This window comes from Spermophilus citellus (genome assembly GCF_964194105.1).
Source record: "Spermophilus citellus genome assembly, chromosome: 8".
Taxonomy (NCBI): domain Eukaryota; kingdom Metazoa; phylum Chordata; class Mammalia; order Rodentia; family Sciuridae; genus Spermophilus; species Spermophilus citellus.
The window spans coordinates 31,505,991-31,523,390 of NC_138189.1; the positions used below are offsets into that span (position 1 = coordinate 31,505,991).

Sequence of the window (17,400 nt, forward strand, 5' to 3'; positions counted from 1 at the left end):
GTGCCTGCTGGCGCCAAACACCTTTGTAGGGCCTCGGCTTCAGAAGTAAATCTTCTCCCTCCCGCAACCCATCCCCCAAGGAGCTTCTATTTCTCCAATTTTCTCTTCTATACAAAAGTTCACGAGTTAATTCAGCGGTTCTCAGTGTGGTCCTTGAATGAGCGGCAGCTGGGAGCTTGTTAAATGTAAATTCTTAGGCCCACCCCACACTCTAGGGATGAGACCTTGCAATTCGCTTTTTGACGAATTAAAAATCTTTAGGGATTCTGATGCACACTCAAGTTTAAAAACCAAGGTTTTAGTTCCACAGCTCGGTATTAATATCCAAATTGGTCAAAGATCAACATCTGGTTCCTGAACCCATCTCCGGCCTCTCGGTGGAATACCTGTCTGATAGACGGAAGGGAACCAAAAATAACCATTCTTAATAATTAGTAGTCCTTGAGATGATCGAATAATAATGGCATTACAGTGGTTCCAGAACAAAAGCGACCGCAGTGGATTTTCTGGAGCTATACCAACCGACAATGGGCCGGACCGAGTTCTGGAACAGTGTTTTCCTATGCTAGATAGCGAGGCACGTCCAGCTTGTGATCGTGGGTCTGAGTCAGGGCGGCGCGCAGGTCGGGCTGGAGCTCGCGATCAGAAGTCTGGGGCTGGAGCCCGGATCTTATCACAAGGGTAGAAAGAGGGGCGGAGGCGCTGGAGAGCTCCCGGGAGGCCGCGCGGGGCTGGCCAGCCAGCTAGCCGCACCCTCCCGGCCCCAGACGCCGGCAGGGCGGAGCCACGCGGCCGGAGCTCCGGCTCAGACGCGCCGCGCAGCGCGGGCTCGCGGCGGAGGCGTATGGGGCTACAACGGGAGCGGCTGCGCCGCCCGGCCGGGTCAACGTCGTGCGCATGCGCGGACCCGCCGCCATTTTGGTGGCCGGGCGCGGAGGTGATTCCATACTGAGGAGAGCGCGGCGGCAGGGGCGGCAGTGGCAGCGTTCGTGTGCTCGGGTCTGAATCACCGAGGGAGGAGGCGGTGGAGGAAGAGGTGGCAGCGGTGGCGGTGGTCGTAGCTGTGGCGGAGGAGGCGGGTACGAATCAGCTGCGGGCGGAGACATGGCCAACATCGCGGTGCAGCGAATCAAGCGGGAGTTCAAGGAGGTGCTGAAGAGCGAGGAGGTCAGAAATGAACTCCCGGACATCCCCCATCTCAGCCCAGGGCGGGAGGGCCCTCCCAGCGGCGACCCACACATCCCCGGTATCCCCCGGGCGGCTCCCTGCGGCCGCCTTTCTGCCTGTGGGGAAGCAGCAGTCTCCCCCTCCTCCTCCAGCTGCCCTCCCTCCCCGGGCCCTGGGATAGGCGGTCTCGCGGGCGGGTGTCCGGGAGGAGCACGGTTTGGGGGGCAGGCGGGGAGCGGAGCACTCCTCGCCGGGATGTGAGCTCTAGAGAGAGACCCGAGGCGGTGGCAACAGCTGGAAGTGTGGATGTGCGGTGGGGAGGGAGCAGGCCAAGCCTGAGAAAACCCGGGAAGTGGGTTGGGGGAAGGGGAGAGGTGGTAACTGGATCCGGGGAGCAGCGCAGCCCTGAGGCCCACACTTTTAAGGGTATTCTGGGTTATTGCCTGTCAGCCCTTTACTGTCCTTTCCTTAGGGAAGAAGCGACGAGAGTCCTTAAGTATTGATGAAAGAAGGACATTCAGAGTTACTCCCTCATAGCTGGGTGTTGGGAAACAAGAGGAGGCATAATGGAATAGTATCTTTTTGGGAAGGGGGAACAAGGGAATTTTTACTGGAGATATAGAAAATTAATTCCAAATTAGATCATTATCTCTTTTCCACTTACCCCTATTGCTAGGCAGCTTTTTTGCTATCTAAAGCTTTTTGACTGGTTTGGTGTATTAAATATTTTTAGGTAGGAAAAGATGATGGGGTGTATGAGCAGCATATTTCAAAATATTGTTTACAAGTCATAGGTCAGAGTCTCTCCTAAGACAATACCTCTGTGACTCTTCTGCTGTGAAACTTCATTATGATGTCCCTCATAGTTAGCTGATTGTTACTTTTCAAAAAATAGGCAAATTAAAAACAAGGGATTTTACCAGATAAATACATGGTTTTATTTCATTAAGTGAGTAAGTTTATTTTGGCATAAAAGATCATAGCACAACATAATATATATATATTTTAAAATTGTCTTCTCCACTTTTGAGTCCTGAAGCATTTTTACACATTATGCTGGCCATCTTTTTTTATATAAAGTATTCAAAATGGACTAGTAATATGGATCAAAACTATGCAATTATTAGTATAGTTTTTCAGACCAAAATTAGTGAGAATGCCAGGTGTTTTTCTGATTGTTATTGAATTTAACAACAACAACAACAAAATCCTGCAAGTGATTTTTTTTTTTTTTTAAGATTCACATTTTTTTTCAAGATTATTGTTATTTGTTTTTTTCTCTTATGGCATGTATTTTGATAATGTCAGCAATGATTTGTGAAACTCAACATTCTAAGTATGTGGTGAGTAATAGTAAGTCTGATCTACAGTGATCATGTACTTTTCCAAGTATACACATAAGAAAATGATTAAAAATAAAATGACATTTAAGTAGGCCTATTTAATATAGTAGTATATGCAGTGTGATTAGTTTTACAGAGCATGTGTATGAACTTTGACCTCTGTATTTGCTCATTTGCCAAAACTGAATGGAAGGATGACTTTGTATTTTTGTGGTACAATGCAGAAATAGTCATAAATGATTATACTAATAAACATTGTAACAGATATTTTACTTTTTTAATAAGAAAATGTATTCTTATAGTTTACATATTTCTAATGAAAGATTGCAGCTAATATTGTCAACAGCCTCAAATATTCTTCTGTAGTAAGGTTGCACAGTTCTGAAACTTACAGATTTATAATGCTTTTTTAGAAATGATAAATTACTGTTCTGGTAATCCCTGTGGTCTCTGCTTTATGTGAGGTGACTTTTCACCATGATATCTTAGTACTTGAGTTGAAGATTACCAGAAATTCTTATATTGTTATGGTAGTATATATTATTATTATACTAGTACTATTCTTTAAGAATCACAGTGTATCAGAAATATGAAAGAAAAACAAATAGACTTTTTTTTTTTTTTTTTTTTTTTTTTTTTTTTTTAAAGAACACTACTTGTGTAAATCTGGAAGGAAACTTCTTCCAGGAAGTTGCAAAGAACATTTAGGAAAGGATCAGATAATTTAATCTTGGAATAAATATAACCAATAAATAGCCTTATTTTATTTTTTTATGGATATTTTAGTGGGCCCAGTTTTATAAGTAGGTTATATTGAATAGTCTCAACTCAATGAAGTCCATATATATTTTCTTTGTGTAAAGGTAATATTTTGAGTGGCTGATCAAATAAATATTTAATCATATCACCTGATATAACTCTCTAGTTTACTAAAGTTTAATTCATGTGCGTGTGTTTACTAAGAGTAAATTGATTTGAGATTTTTATTTTATTTTTTTTGGCCTTTTTGTGCCTTTGTCAATTAGGTGATGTTTCATGAACCTAAGAGGTTATAAGTGCTGGGCATGATGGCACATGCCTGTAATTCCAGCGGTTCATGATATTTAGGCAGGAGGATTGCAATTCAGAGCCAGCCTCAGCAAGTTAGTGGGGCCCTAATCAACTTAGCAAGACCCCCGTCTCAAAAAAAAAGAATAAATAAAGGCTGGGAATGTGGCGCAGTGGTTAAGTGCCTCTAGTTTCAATTCCTAGTCCAAAAAAATAAATAAATTAAATGTAGCCTCCAAGATTGATCAGATTATGTTATATGTATATATAAATGTAGCATAATGAATCCCACTACTATGTATAATTATAATGTGAAAAGCAAGGTGCAGAAAAGAATGGAAGAAGTTACCATTTATGTCAAAAGGGGGAAAATGTATATTTTCCATTAAAAGTCAAAAGATTCATAAAAAACTGATAAAATTGGTAGTTTCTGTTTAAGGGAATAGGGTATTTGTTTACAGGGCATAGACCTCTTTTGAATTTTTAATCATGTGAATGTTATTTACTCAAAATAAATGAAAGTACCATCTAGCTCTCTTTTTTGTAAGATAGTATTTAGAAATTCATCTTTTATCTGTCAGATTTTTATTTTTAAATATGACTCTGAGGGACTGGGGTTGTGGCTCAGCGGTAGAGCACACGCCTAGTGCATGTGAGGCACTGGATTGGATCCTCAGCACCACATATGAATAAATAAATAAAAAATAAAGGTATTGTGTCCACCTACAACTAAAAAAAAAATGACTCTTAATTTTAAGTAATGGTCCAAAGTTGCTGCAATGGAAAATTGATTTAAAGTGTATTTTACAGTTTTATGAGTTGTTATATAGGTGAATTCTTCCTTCCTTCCCTCCTTCCTTCCTTCCTTCCTTCCTTCCTTCCTTCCTTCCTTCCTTCCTTTCTTTCTTTCTTTTTTTTTTTTAATAGTACCAGGGATTGAACGCACGGGTGCTTAATCACCAAGCCACATCCTCAATCCTTTTTTATATTCTATTAGAGACAGGGTCTTGATGAGTTGCTGAGGCTGAGTTGAACTCATGATCTTCCTGCCTCAGCCTCCTGAGTCGCAGGGATTATAGGTGTGCAGTACTGTGCCTGGTGCCAATTTTTTTTTCCCCCATGGGTCTGGGGATTGAACCCAGGTCTTAGTATATGCTAGGCATCTCTACCACTGAATTATATCCCCAGCCCTTTTAATTTTATCTATGTATCTATGTATGTATTTTAATATATAATATTAAATATTTTAATATTATATAAATATTAAATATATAATATTTAATATTTTAAGTATATAATATTTAAATTATATGCATATATATTTTATACATTATGTGTGTATATGTATACACACACATATTTTGGTACTGGGGATTGAACCTACAAGTGCTTTATCACAGAGCCACATCCCCATCCCTTCTTATTTTTTATTTTGAGACAGTATTTCACTATTTTGCTTATGGCTGTTCTTAATTGCCAAAGCTGACCTTGAACTTGGAGTATTCCTGCCTCAGCTCCCGGGTCACTGGGATTTCTGGTGTATTCCACTGTGCTTGTTTTTGTTTTTGTTTTTATTTTTATTTATTTATTTATTTTTGGTTTGGGGATTGAACTTCACTTCACCACTGAGCTGCATCTCTAGTCCTTTTTAGTTTTTATTTTGAGACAGGACCTCACTAAGTTGCTTGGACTGACCTTGAATTAACAATTTTCCTGCCTCAACCTCCCTAGTAGTTGGGATTACAGACATATGCCACCACACCCAGCTATTGCTAATTGCTAAGTACAGGTCTTTGAATTAGGTTTCTTGTTTCTTAGATAGATGGTTGAGAATCAGATAATTTAAATTATTTGCACACATACAGCTTTTAAATTTGGATCTAGGTCTGTTTGTGTTTATATTGTTCCACACTGTCAGGACTTGCAAGGATAGGCATACTTTTAATTATTTAAAAATAATTTAGCCTGGTTTGAATTACTGGTTAAATGATTGAAATATAACCTAATTTAATGTCAGTTTAAATTTATTGAAATAAGTTGTAACTGTAATTTAAAGGTTAACTTACATTTCATAGTACAGAATATTTGATTATTTGAGACTCATTGAAGTAACATGCCCTTAGATCAGTGTACATACATTTTTTTTATAATGCAATATGATACCTGTAGTTTTTTCATATTGTAGACGTACTTTGCTAACATTTTGTAGTTTTCTCATAGGGAATGTTTAAACAAATTGTTTTCCTAAAAATTTCTTGAGTTTTTTTTTTTCCTTCAACATTTAAGTAGTTTCTTAAAAATCATTTTAAATTTAGATTATATAGAAGCAGTTGCAAGTCTACAAGAAAGTCTTTTGGTTTCTTAACTTTGGCACTATTGACATTTTAGGAAGATTATTATTATTGGTGAGTTGCTTACCCCTATACATTAACAGCTTATAGGATGTATAGCATCATCTCTGACTTTTTTTTTGTACTGTGGTTTGAACTCAAGGGTGCTTACCTCTGAGCCACATTCCTAGCCCTTTTCATTTTGAGAGAGGGTCTTGCTCAGTTGCTGAGGCTGGCTTTGAACTTAGGATCTTCCTGCCTCATCAGCATCCTGAGCTTCTGGAATTACAGGCCTGCAACGCCACACAAGGCTAGTTTAGAAGAACATGTAAGACAGTTAATGTATGTAAGATGTGCATTGTATTGTCTGTCTAAAGGATGGACAAGGTATAAAAAAATCTGGCTTTGAATATTTTGTTTTTGTTTTCAGAAGTTTAAGCTTACCATATAGTTGTAGCTGGACACAATACCTTTATTTATTTATTTTTATGTGGTGCTGAGGATGGAACCCAGCATCTCCCACGTCCTAGGCAAGCACTCTACCACTGAGCCACAACCCCAGTCCGTGCTTATCCTTTTTACTGTTTTTCTTTTAAACATTTTTTTTAAGAGAGAGTGAGAGAGGCGAGAGAGAGAGAATTTTTAATATTTTTATTTTTTTTAGTTCTCGGCGGACACAACATCTTTGTTGGTATGTGGTGCTGAGGATCGAACCCCGGCTGCACGCATGCCAGGCGAGCGCGCTACCGCTTGAGCCACATCCCCAGCCCCTAAACATTTTTCTTTTGGTGTGGTGTTGAAGATTGAACCCAGGGCCTTTGCACATGCTAGGCAAGTGCTCTACTAGTGAGCTACGTCTCCAAGCCCTTCCTTTGATATAAAGGAAATAAGGTAAAATTATATGCAAAATATGGTGTAACGAGAGTTTTGAACACTTTTCTCGAGTAGAAATTATTTTTTCTTTTAGCATTTATATAAGTTATATTTCTGTGTAACTTATTTAAATAGTGTACCTTAAGGTTAGCTTATAGATTGGGTTAAAAACATCAAATCCTGTGGAAGTAGTACTTTTAGACTATATTTCATTTTTTGCTTTACCATTAAAAAGTGGGGCTTGGGGGCTGTAGTTCAGTGGGTAGAGCACCTTCTTAGTGTGTACAAGGCCCTGAGTTCTATCCCCAGCAACTGCAAAAAATAAATAAATAAATAAATAAAACCAACTAGGTACTGTGAATGCATGGTTTGGGAATTCTGTGGATATATATGTTCTTGAACTGATTTTTTTTTTTTTTTTTTTTGTACCAGGAATTGAACCCAGGGGCATTTAACACTGAGCAATATCCCCAGACTCTCCCCACTTCTTTTTTTTTTTTCCCTCATACCAGGGATTGAACTCAGGGGCACTTGGCCACTGAGCCACATTCCCAGCCCTATTTTGTTGTTTAGCACTTTGCCATTGCTTGAGGCTGGCTTTGAACTTGAGATCCTCCTATCTCAGCCTCCAGAGCTGCTGGAATTACAGGTGTGAGCCACTGCGTCCAGCTTGTATTTTATTTAGAGACAGGGTCTCAATTGAGTTGCTTAGTGCCTTGCTTTTGCTGAGGCTGGCTTTGAACTCAAGATCCTCTTGCCTCAGCCTCCCTAGCCACTGAGATTTCAGGGGTGCGCCACTGTGCCCTATTTGAGTTAAGTTCTAAAGGGAAGTTAAGACTGGCCTCACATTTCAGGAAACAGTTTCAAAGGAATTATAGGAGTACAGGAATGATCTGTAGGTACCTGAATCAAAATTAGTGAGCAGAGGGATTATAAGATTTGTCTAGAAATACATTTACGTATTTAGAAAGGTTGCACAGCTCTTATATACTCAAACATAGTTGTGCAATTACATCATGTTATTTTTGGAGAAAAACTGCCCTTTTTCATGTCAAAGTAAAAGATACATACAGTAGAGTTTATAGTATCCAAATCAAGAAACAGAATGTTACCAGCCCCATAAGGCTTTTCCTACACAGTTATTTTCTTGATTTCTAATATCACAGATTAGTTTTCAGTATGTTTGAATAAAAACACAGATATGAGTATATATTATGTGACTTTTGTTTTTGAAAGTTTTCAAAAGATGCTTTTCAATATCTTGTTTAATAATGGCTGGGTGTCATACATGCTGGTAGTCCCAGCCATTGGGGAGGCTAAGGCAGGAGGATCAAAAGTTTGAGGCCAGCTTGGGCAACTTGGTGAGAACCTGTGTAAATAAAAAGGGCTCCAGCACTCCTGGCCTCAGTACTCAAAAAGATAAATAAATAAAAATACAGTAAGTGTCATAGAAAAAGGCCAAAATATATTGAATTTTAGCACCAAATTTTTGGGCCAAATTCTTTCTTTTTAAGATAGGAATCCAAAGGTTGGTTGTTGCTTAGCAACATAGAACTGTTAATGATGAACCCAGGGTTTTTGTATACCAATTTACTCCAGATGTAATAAAGAGATGTTTTGTGGAACTATCCTTTGTATAAATAGTACCATAAAAGCTGAATGCTAATAAGACTTCGTATGAAAGAGGGTGACAGCCTGGGGATGTAGCTCAGTGGAAGAGTACTTGCCTGGCATGCTTGAGGGTCCTGGGTTTGATCCCCAGCACCAAAAAAGATAAAAAAGAAAGAAGATGACAAATGAATATTGAGTATTTAAATGTGTCCTTTTTTTCTTCTCTCTCAAAACAAGAACTTCAGCTTGCCAAGAGGCAAAGATATTTAGTTTCTGAAATATAGTAAATTTAGTGATTTAGAGTGCAGGTTTCTAGATTTTAATTCGAGCCTTTTTCTACCTGAGTACTGATTTTTTTTTTTTTTTTTTTTTTGTACTGGGTTTTGACCCAGGGGCACTTAAGCACTGAGCCACATATCCAACCCTTCTTATATTTCACTTAGAGACAGGGTCTCACTAAGTTGCTTAGTATCTCACTAAATTGCTGAGGGTGGCTTTGAATTTGAGATCCTCCTGCCTCAGCCTCCTGAGCTTCTGGGATCACAGGCATGTGCCACCATTGCCTGATATGAGTACTGACTTTTTTTTTTAAAATACTTTTTTTAGTTGTAGATGGAACACAATACCTTTATTTTGTTTATTTAATTTGTGTGGTGTGGTGCTGGGGATTGAACTCAGAGCCTCATGGATGCTAGGCAAGTGCTGTACCACTAAGCCACAACCCCAGCCCAAGTACTGACTTTTTTTTTTTTTTTTTTTTTTTTGAGAGAGAGAATTTTTTTTTTTTCTAAAGAGAGGAGGGGGGGAGGGAGGGAGAGAGAGAGAGAGAGAGAGAGAGAGAGAGAATTTATTTATTTATTTTTAGTTCTCGGCGGACACAACATCTTTGTTGGTATGTGGTGCTGAGGATCGAACCTGGGCCGCACGCATGCCAGGCGAGCGCGCTACCGCTTGAGCCACATCCCCAGCCCGAGAGAGAGAATTTTAACATTTTTATTTATTTATTTATTTTTAGTTTTTGGCGGACACAACATCTTTGTTTGTATGTGGTGCTGAGGATCAAATGCCAGGCGAGCGCGCTCCCTACCGCTTGAGCCACATCCCCAGCCCCCAAGTACTGACTCTTATGTCTCAATATTTTATCTAATAAATCTATGAAACCAGGTGAGGGTGGTTCGCACATTTTGTAATCTAAGTAACTCTGGAGGCTGAGGCAAGAGGATAGCAAGTTCAAGGCCAACCTCAGCAAGGACTTAGAGAGACCCTATCTCATAATGTAAATAAGAAAACTGGGATGTGGCTCAGTGGTTAACTGACACTGAGTTTATTTCCCAGTACTTAAGGAAAAAGAAAGAACACGTGGGAAGTGTAAATGTATATAGTGCTTAGAGAACAATGTTTGAGATATATTAAATTTATATAGTGAATGGATAGCTGTTAGATGTGAAATTTAGCTGTTTTCATATTCTGCAGCTTATTGTTCTGGATTATGAATGTTACTTACCTTCAGTGGTTTAGTGATTGCTAAATATGAATATGACTCAAGAAAAGATTCAGGATTAGGGCTAGAATACTTTTTTTTTTTTTAAAGATGTTGATAGACTTTTATTTTATTGATTTATTTATATGTGCTGCTGAAACTTGAACCCAGTGCTTCACACATGCTAGGCAAGTGCTCTACCACTGAGCCACGATCCCTGCCTCAGGGCTAGAATACTTTAAAAAAATTTTTTTTTTCAGTGGTACTGGGGAAAGGAACCCAGGGGTACTTTAGTGCTCTAGACCTTTTAATTTTATTTGTTTATTTTTGGGTATCAGGGGATTGAGCCCAGGGACACTTAACCACTGAGCCACATCCCCAGCCCTTTTAATTTTTATTTTGAAACAGGGTCTTGCCAAATTGCTTAGGTTCTCACTTCATTGCTGAGGAGGTCTTTGAGCTGTGGCAATTACAGGGTGTCATTGAGCCCAGCCCTTTTTAATTTGAGACAGGGACTCCCTAAAGTTTCTGAGGCTGGCCTGAAACTTGTCCTTCTGCCTCAGCCTTCCAAGTTGCTAGGATTATAGGCATGTACCACCATGCCTGGCTAGGGCCAGAATATTTCTGATAGTATTTCTTGGTCTTCTGTGTGCAAAAACCCATGGGGCTGGTGGCCAAAGGGAATACAAAGGGATATATGTGGGTCTTGTCAGGGTGTTAAATTGAAAAAAAGTTAGTGTAAAAATGTTACCTTTATAAAAGAAAAGTTTATTTGGGAGGCTTTCAATAGAGTTTTGGCTTTCTTTCTGGAACTGGACCAAGGAATCCAGATTGTAATCCTATGGTATGTAATTCTGGATCCTGAGGGTAAGGGATTTCAAAATTGGGTTTTGGGTTGGGTGTATGTGGCACATACCTGTATGCAATAGCTGCTCTGAAGGCTGAGACCCTGACTCTAACAAAGAGGAGAGAATTGGGGTTGTATAGCTCCAGTGATAAAGTGCCCCTGGGTTCAATCCCTGGTACCACCACCACCACCAAAAAGAAAAGAAAAGAAAAAGGATCTTATAAACCAGAACACAGCTGGTCATATCCATTTGACATTCCTATTGTTGTGTAATTGTGATTCTCAAAAGGTGGGAGAACTTCATTTTATTCAAAATCTTTTTGGGGGCCTGTGGATATAGTTCAGTGATACTTAGGAGGCCCTGGGTTTGATCCCCAGTAGTTTGCTTTAAAAAAAAAAAAACAAAAAAAACTCTTTTCCTTTTTCCTCTCCTAGGTTCTTTGCTTTTACTACAAATTTAAAATATCTATATAATTAAATATCTACTTGAACCTTTTTTTATTTATATACAGCTTTATGAGATTTATGCTATTCTTGTTTCATAGACCAGAAAGTTTCAGCCCTGAAACAATTAAGTAACTTTCCTTTTTTAAAAAATATTTTTTAGTTGTTGATGTACCTTTATTTTGTTTATTTATATGTGGTGCTGAGAATTGAACCCTGTACCTCACACATGCTAGGCAAGCGCTCTACCAGTGAGCCACACACAATCCAAGCTCCAGTAACTTTACCTTTTGAAACCTAGCAATCCACTAGTATGAGAACTTGTTGGTGGCACAGGATTTTGAAATTAGGTCTTTCCTTTCAGACATTGCTGGTATTGTAAAAAGAGTAACTTATACTCAATATCTGTTTCTTGCTTTTTGAGGCAAGGGTGGTACTGGGGATTGAAGCCAGGAGTGCTTTACCAACAGAGCTACATTACAGCCCTTTTTATTTCTTATTTTGAGAAAAGCTGTCGTTAGTTAAGTTGCTAAGGGTCTTACTAAATTACTGAAGCTGGTCTCACTTGTCATCTTCTGCTTTAGCCTCCCGAGTTGTTGGTATTACAGGCATGCGCCACATATTTATGTTTTTATAGTGTCTTTGATTTTTGAAAGTCTAAAAAACTTTTTGTAATTATAATATACATCTGTAACTTTTCCTCAGCATTTAAAAAAATTGTGATTTCCTATTGTTCTAGTTCTTTATTTATATATATCAGTTCTTGGAATTGAACCCAGGGGTTCTTTACCATGATCCCTCCCCTCCTCCACATCCTTTTGAGACAGTCTTGCTGTTTCTGAGGCTCGCCTTGAATTTGTAAACCTGCTGCCTCAGCCTTGAGTTGGGATTATTTGTGCCACTGTCAGACTTTATTAAAGTACTTATTTTATTATTGGTAATTTTATTTATTTATTTATTTACTTCTGCTCCTGATAGACTGTCGTTAAGCTCCTTGAGAACTTTTATTTATTTTTTTCTTTTCAGCAAGTTGCCTAGTAGTAGTAGTAGGCGTGGTGATATCTTAAAAGATACTTGCCCCAAATCTTCAATGGGTATTCAACCGCAGCCCGCCCCAGTAGTGTGGATTGAATGCAGGGGCACTCTATTACTGAGCTACATCCTCAGCCCTCCCCCCCCCTCAGAGTGGCTGAGGATGACCTTGAATTTGCAATCTTTGTCCCATTCCCTCAAGTAGCATTACAGTGTGGGTCGCTGTTCCCCACCTTTTAGGTATCAAAATTTTTGGAGCTGCTGGGGAAAGAGGTTTTTGTTTTGTTTTGTTTGGTTTTGGTACTGGGGATTGAATTCAGGGGCACTGGACCACTGAGATACATCCCCAGTCCTATTTTGTATTTTATTTAGAGACAGGGTCTCACTGAGTTGCTTAGCGCTCCACATTGCTGAGGTTGGCTTTGAACTTGCAATTCTCCTGCCTCAGCCTCTGGAGTCGCTGGGGTTACAGGCATGCACCATCACACCCGGCAGGAAAGAGGTCTTTTTGTAAGTTTAGCATAGGCCTTTCTTTTTTTTTTTTTTTAAAGAGAGAGTGAGAGAGGAGAGAGAGTGAGAGAGAGAATTTTTAATATTTATTTTTTAGTTCTCGGCGGACACAACATCTTTGTTGGTATGTGGTGCTGAGGATCGAACCCGGGCCGCACGCATGCCAGGCGGGCGCGCTACCGCTTGAGCCACATTCCCAGCCCCTAGCATAGGCCTTTCTTTTTTTTAAAAAAAAAACCTTTATTGTTTGTTTCGTTTTTTTTTTTTTTTTTTTTTTTTAATGTAGTACTGGGGAACAAACCTAGTGCCTTATGCGTGCTAGGTAAGCGCTCTACCACTGAACCACAACCCCAGCCCCGTTACTGCAAGTCTTTCTGTAATCTTTGCTCTGGGTGATTTTCTTTTAGACTTCTTTGTTTCAAATGAACTATTCTATTTGGAATTGTCATAATTGTGAGTTGTCTAACGTTATTGCTTTTCAGCTGCTGATAAAACATTTTGTGCTTCCTTTCTTGCTGTATAGTTCCTTAGTTTTGTAAAGATGTGCCCAGTTAATGCATCAATCTATCAGAGCTATTTCCAATTTATTTCCTTTCTTTTTTAAATTTTGGTACCAGGGATTGAACTGAGGGGTGCTTAATCACTGAGACATGTCCCCAGTCCTTTCTTTTTAATTTGAGATAGAGTCTTGCAATTTGCTTAGGGCCTTGCTAAGTTGCTGAAACTGGCTTTGAACATGTAATCCTCCTGCCTCAGCCTCCCAAGCCACTAGGCTATTTCCAGTTTCTTGCTGGTGCACATATGCAAGAATTTTGGGTTATATGTGTGAGAGTGGTATATACTGAGTGCTCATTGGTGTTTGTTGAAATTTAAGATTGTTGTGTGTCAGACATTTTTTGGTCTCTGGATTTAGTTATAAGCTAGCTAGCTAGCTTGCTTGCTTGCTTGCAACTTCCTTCCTTCCTGGAAGTGTTGGGGATTGAACCCATGGCCTTGTGCTTGCTGTCAAGTGCCCTGCCACTGAACTATAAATTACAATAAAGGTTATCTGTACTTTGATTATGTACTTAGGTGTTTACTTTGTTAGGTGCTTTATCTCCAGCTGCCCATAAAGAGTCACTGAGGGCAGAGACCTAACGTTTCATTCTCCTTTTCTTAGCAAATTATTGGTAAGCAGGAAGTACTTCTTTTCTTGAACCAGTTAGGGATTTTCTTAAGCTCCAGGGATTGTATCTCAACCACCACGAAGGTAATATCTTTTATATTTATTAATTTTTTTTTTTTTGTATTGGACACAATACCTTTTTTTTTATGTGGTGCTGAGGTTTGAACCCAGGGCCTCACATGTGCTAGGCAAATGCTCTACCACTGAGCCACAACCCCAGCCCAGGTAATATCTTTTGTCTTCCTTGAGACTAAAAGGATTGAATATTTTGATAAAGATTGCCTCCAGGTCAAGTTGGATTTCTGTCCCATAGATCTTAATTTGGGATAATGGAATATTCAAGTCACCTAGGAAGTATTGGCACAGTGGTGCACACCTGTAATCCCAGGGGCTCTGGAGGCTGAGGCAGGAGGATTGCAAGTTCAAAGCCAGCCTCAGCAATTTAGCGGGGTGCTAAGCAACTCAGTGAGACCCTCTCCCTAAATAAAATACAAAAAAACGGTTAGGGATATGGCTCAGTGATGAGTGCCCCGAATTTAATCCCTGGTACAAACAAAACAAAACAAAAACTGGGAAACAGCTGGGCACTGCGGCCCACACCTGTGGTCACAGTGAGTTGGGAGGCTAAGGCAAGATGATTGCAAGTCAAGATGGCCTCACCAATTTAGCAAGACTGTCTCTAATAAGTGAGGGAAGGGGGCCCTGAGGATGTAGCTCAGTGGTGGAGTGTCCCTGTTTAGTTCCTAGTGCCCAGAGGAAAACAACTGGCAAGCAAGATGGTGAGAAGGGAAACTTTTGCTTAAATTTGTAGTTGTCCCCTTTGAAAATCTCATGGGACATTTATTTAGTATGTATAACATATGGTTGTGTTTTGTTTGATTTCTGATACTAGGAATTGAACCTAGGGCTTTATATATGCTAGGGAAGTGCTCTACCCCTGAGCTGTATCCCTGGTCCTTTATGTGATATATGTATCCTTTTGTGGCTTTTGTTTGTTTGTTTCATTTTTTTTTAGCTTACATTATTTCTCATTATCAGGTATTTATCAAATGCCATTTATGTTAGTGAAACAGACATGGTCCTTGGTATTATATTATGGTCCAATAAGGCAGTGAGATAACAAACATCTAATTATAGGTATTTGTATAGTTTAAGGGGAGCAGTAGGGGTTGGGTAACATAATTTCATGGAGGGAGTATTTTAGGAATAATCCTTTCACTGATAGAGGATAAATTGGAATTGACCTAGTCATATATTAGGATGATCACCCTTATATGCATAAAGATAGCTGGTATTCATTATATAATGAAGAATGGAGAACGATTTTATTGCTTTTTTCTTTTAAATGAATAGCCAATTTCTCTGAGTATAAAAACAACACATTTGTTTATTACAGAATTTTGGAAAACAAAAGAAATTACAATAAAGGTTATCTGTAATTCCATCCCTACAGATAATCCTTTTCTTTAACAGATTTTATCTGTGAGCTAGGTTGTTTGTGCATATGTATAGTTCCAGCTACTTGGGAGGCTTCGGTGGGATGGTTGATTGAGCACAGAGTTGGAGACCAGCCTGGGCAATGTAGTGAGACTCCCATCTCAATGAAAATTTTCAAACATAGAGATACAACTTAATTTTGGTACTTTCAAGTCTAACTTTTTCTTTTGAAGTACTAGGGATTGAACCCAGGAGTGCTCCACCATTGAGCTACATCCTTAGGGCTGCTGCTTCCGCCTTTTTTTTTTTTTTTTTTGGTGAGGGACAGGGTCTGCTGAATTGCTGGGATTACAGGTGTGCACCACTGTGCCCAGCTCAAGTCTATAATTTTTAATATGTTTTAGTTGTTTCTTTAGTAGACTCTGATCTTCACAAAGATAAGTGTCATGGTTCATCTATTTTTTCTTCATCAGTGCCAAGCAATCCTTAATTTATTAACAAATATTTGAGGGCTCTTTATGCTGGGCATCACAATATGTGCTGGGGATATAGTGTCAGAAAAATAAACATTTGAAATGCAGTGCAGAGAAATGGAGTAATGTTGTATAGGTGAAATGAATCAGTTACTTAAAAATATTTTTTTTGTAGTTGTAGATAGACAAAATGTTTTTATTTTTATTTTTTAATGTGGTGTTAAGGCTCGAACCCAGTGCCTCACACATGCTAGGCAAGCACTCTGCCACGGAGCTACAGCCCCAGCCCCTGAATCAGTTACTTTTGATTGGGTATCAGAAAAGTCTTTTCTAAGATTTTAGGCTTAATTTGATATCTGAATGACAAAGCCATGTCTCTAGAGGGAAGAATATTCTAAATTAGTGGAAACAATGTCAAGATCTTAAAGTAGAATATGAGATTGCTTTGTTTAAGCAACAAACATTGTGGGTGGAGTATTGTGAGCAAGGAAAGAGTATGGTAAAAGATGAAGCTGGAGATGTAGATGGGGAGTTCCAGGATAAAGAATTTGGATTTTAAGTGACTCTGAACACCATTGGAGTGTTTAAAGCAAAGGACAAGTTTTGTGTGTGTGTGTGTGTGTGTGTGTGTGTGTGTTTAAACTTATCATTATTACCTGAGAGAGAGAGAGATGCTGGGGATTAAAGTCAGGTCTTCATGCATGCCAGGCAGGCATTCTGCTACCGAACTACATCCCCATCCTAAGATTGTGTTTTTAATAAGATAACTGTGGAGAATGAATTGAGACTGAAGATCTCAACAAGAGGTAAGGAGAGTGAGGAAAAAGGATCTAAGAGTTAGGGACTGAGTTTGCTGGATATAACAAAAAGAAATTAGTAGTGGTTTATATAAGAAAAGTTTGGGCTAGCTGAGGTGGTACATGCTGAGGCAGAAAGATCAAAAATTCTAAGCCAGCCTGGGTAACTAAGGTGGACCCAGTTTCAAAATAAGAGGGCTGGTGATGTAGTTCATGGTTAGAGTGCTTGCCTAGGGTGTGCAAAGCCCTAGGTTCAATCCCCAGGACCCAACACATACACCAAAAAAAAACCAAAAAACAAAAAACAACAACAACAAAAAAAAAAAAAACAAACAGAAGAAAGAACAAAGAAAGAGAAAGAAGTAAAATATGGAGAAATGTATTCCAGGATTGTTTGGTTGGGGACTTTGCAGTGTTACTGCATCTTTTTTTTTTTTTTTTTTGGTACCAGGGATTGAACTCATGTACACTGGACCACTAAGACACATCCCCAGCCCTATTTTGTATTTTAATATTTAGAGACAAAGTCTCACTGAGTTGCTTAGCACCTCGATATTGCTGAGGCTGGATTTGAACTCATAATACTCTTGCGTCAGCCTGGGATTATAGGCTTGCACCACTGAGCCTGGCTTGCATCTGAGATTCAGTTTACCATTCTTATAGGGTGTGACTTTTGTCGTTAAATTTTCAAAATGGGGCTGAGGTTGTGGCTCAGCGGTAGAGTGCTTGCCTAGCATGGGCGAGGCACTGGGTTCTATCCTTAGCACCACATAAAAATAAAAATAAAGGTATTGTGTCCAACTAAAAAAATATTTAAAAACAAACAAAACTTTCAAAATGGCTG

General features: G+C 39.2%; 1 protein-coding gene across 1 annotated transcript in view; it reads left to right on the plus strand.

Annotated features, from left to right (window-relative positions):
* Positions 1-905: 905 nt before the first annotated feature.
* Positions 906-17,400, plus strand: part of UBE2K (ubiquitin conjugating enzyme E2 K) — a 72,824-nt gene continuing 56,329 nt past the window's right edge. The window contains exon 1 of the mRNA XM_081302955.1: positions 906-1,167. Within this exon, the coding sequence (XP_081159081.1) occupies positions 1,105-1,167 (63 nt within the window). The 5' untranslated portion in view covers positions 906-1,104. The remainder of the gene's footprint in view (positions 1,168-17,400) is intronic.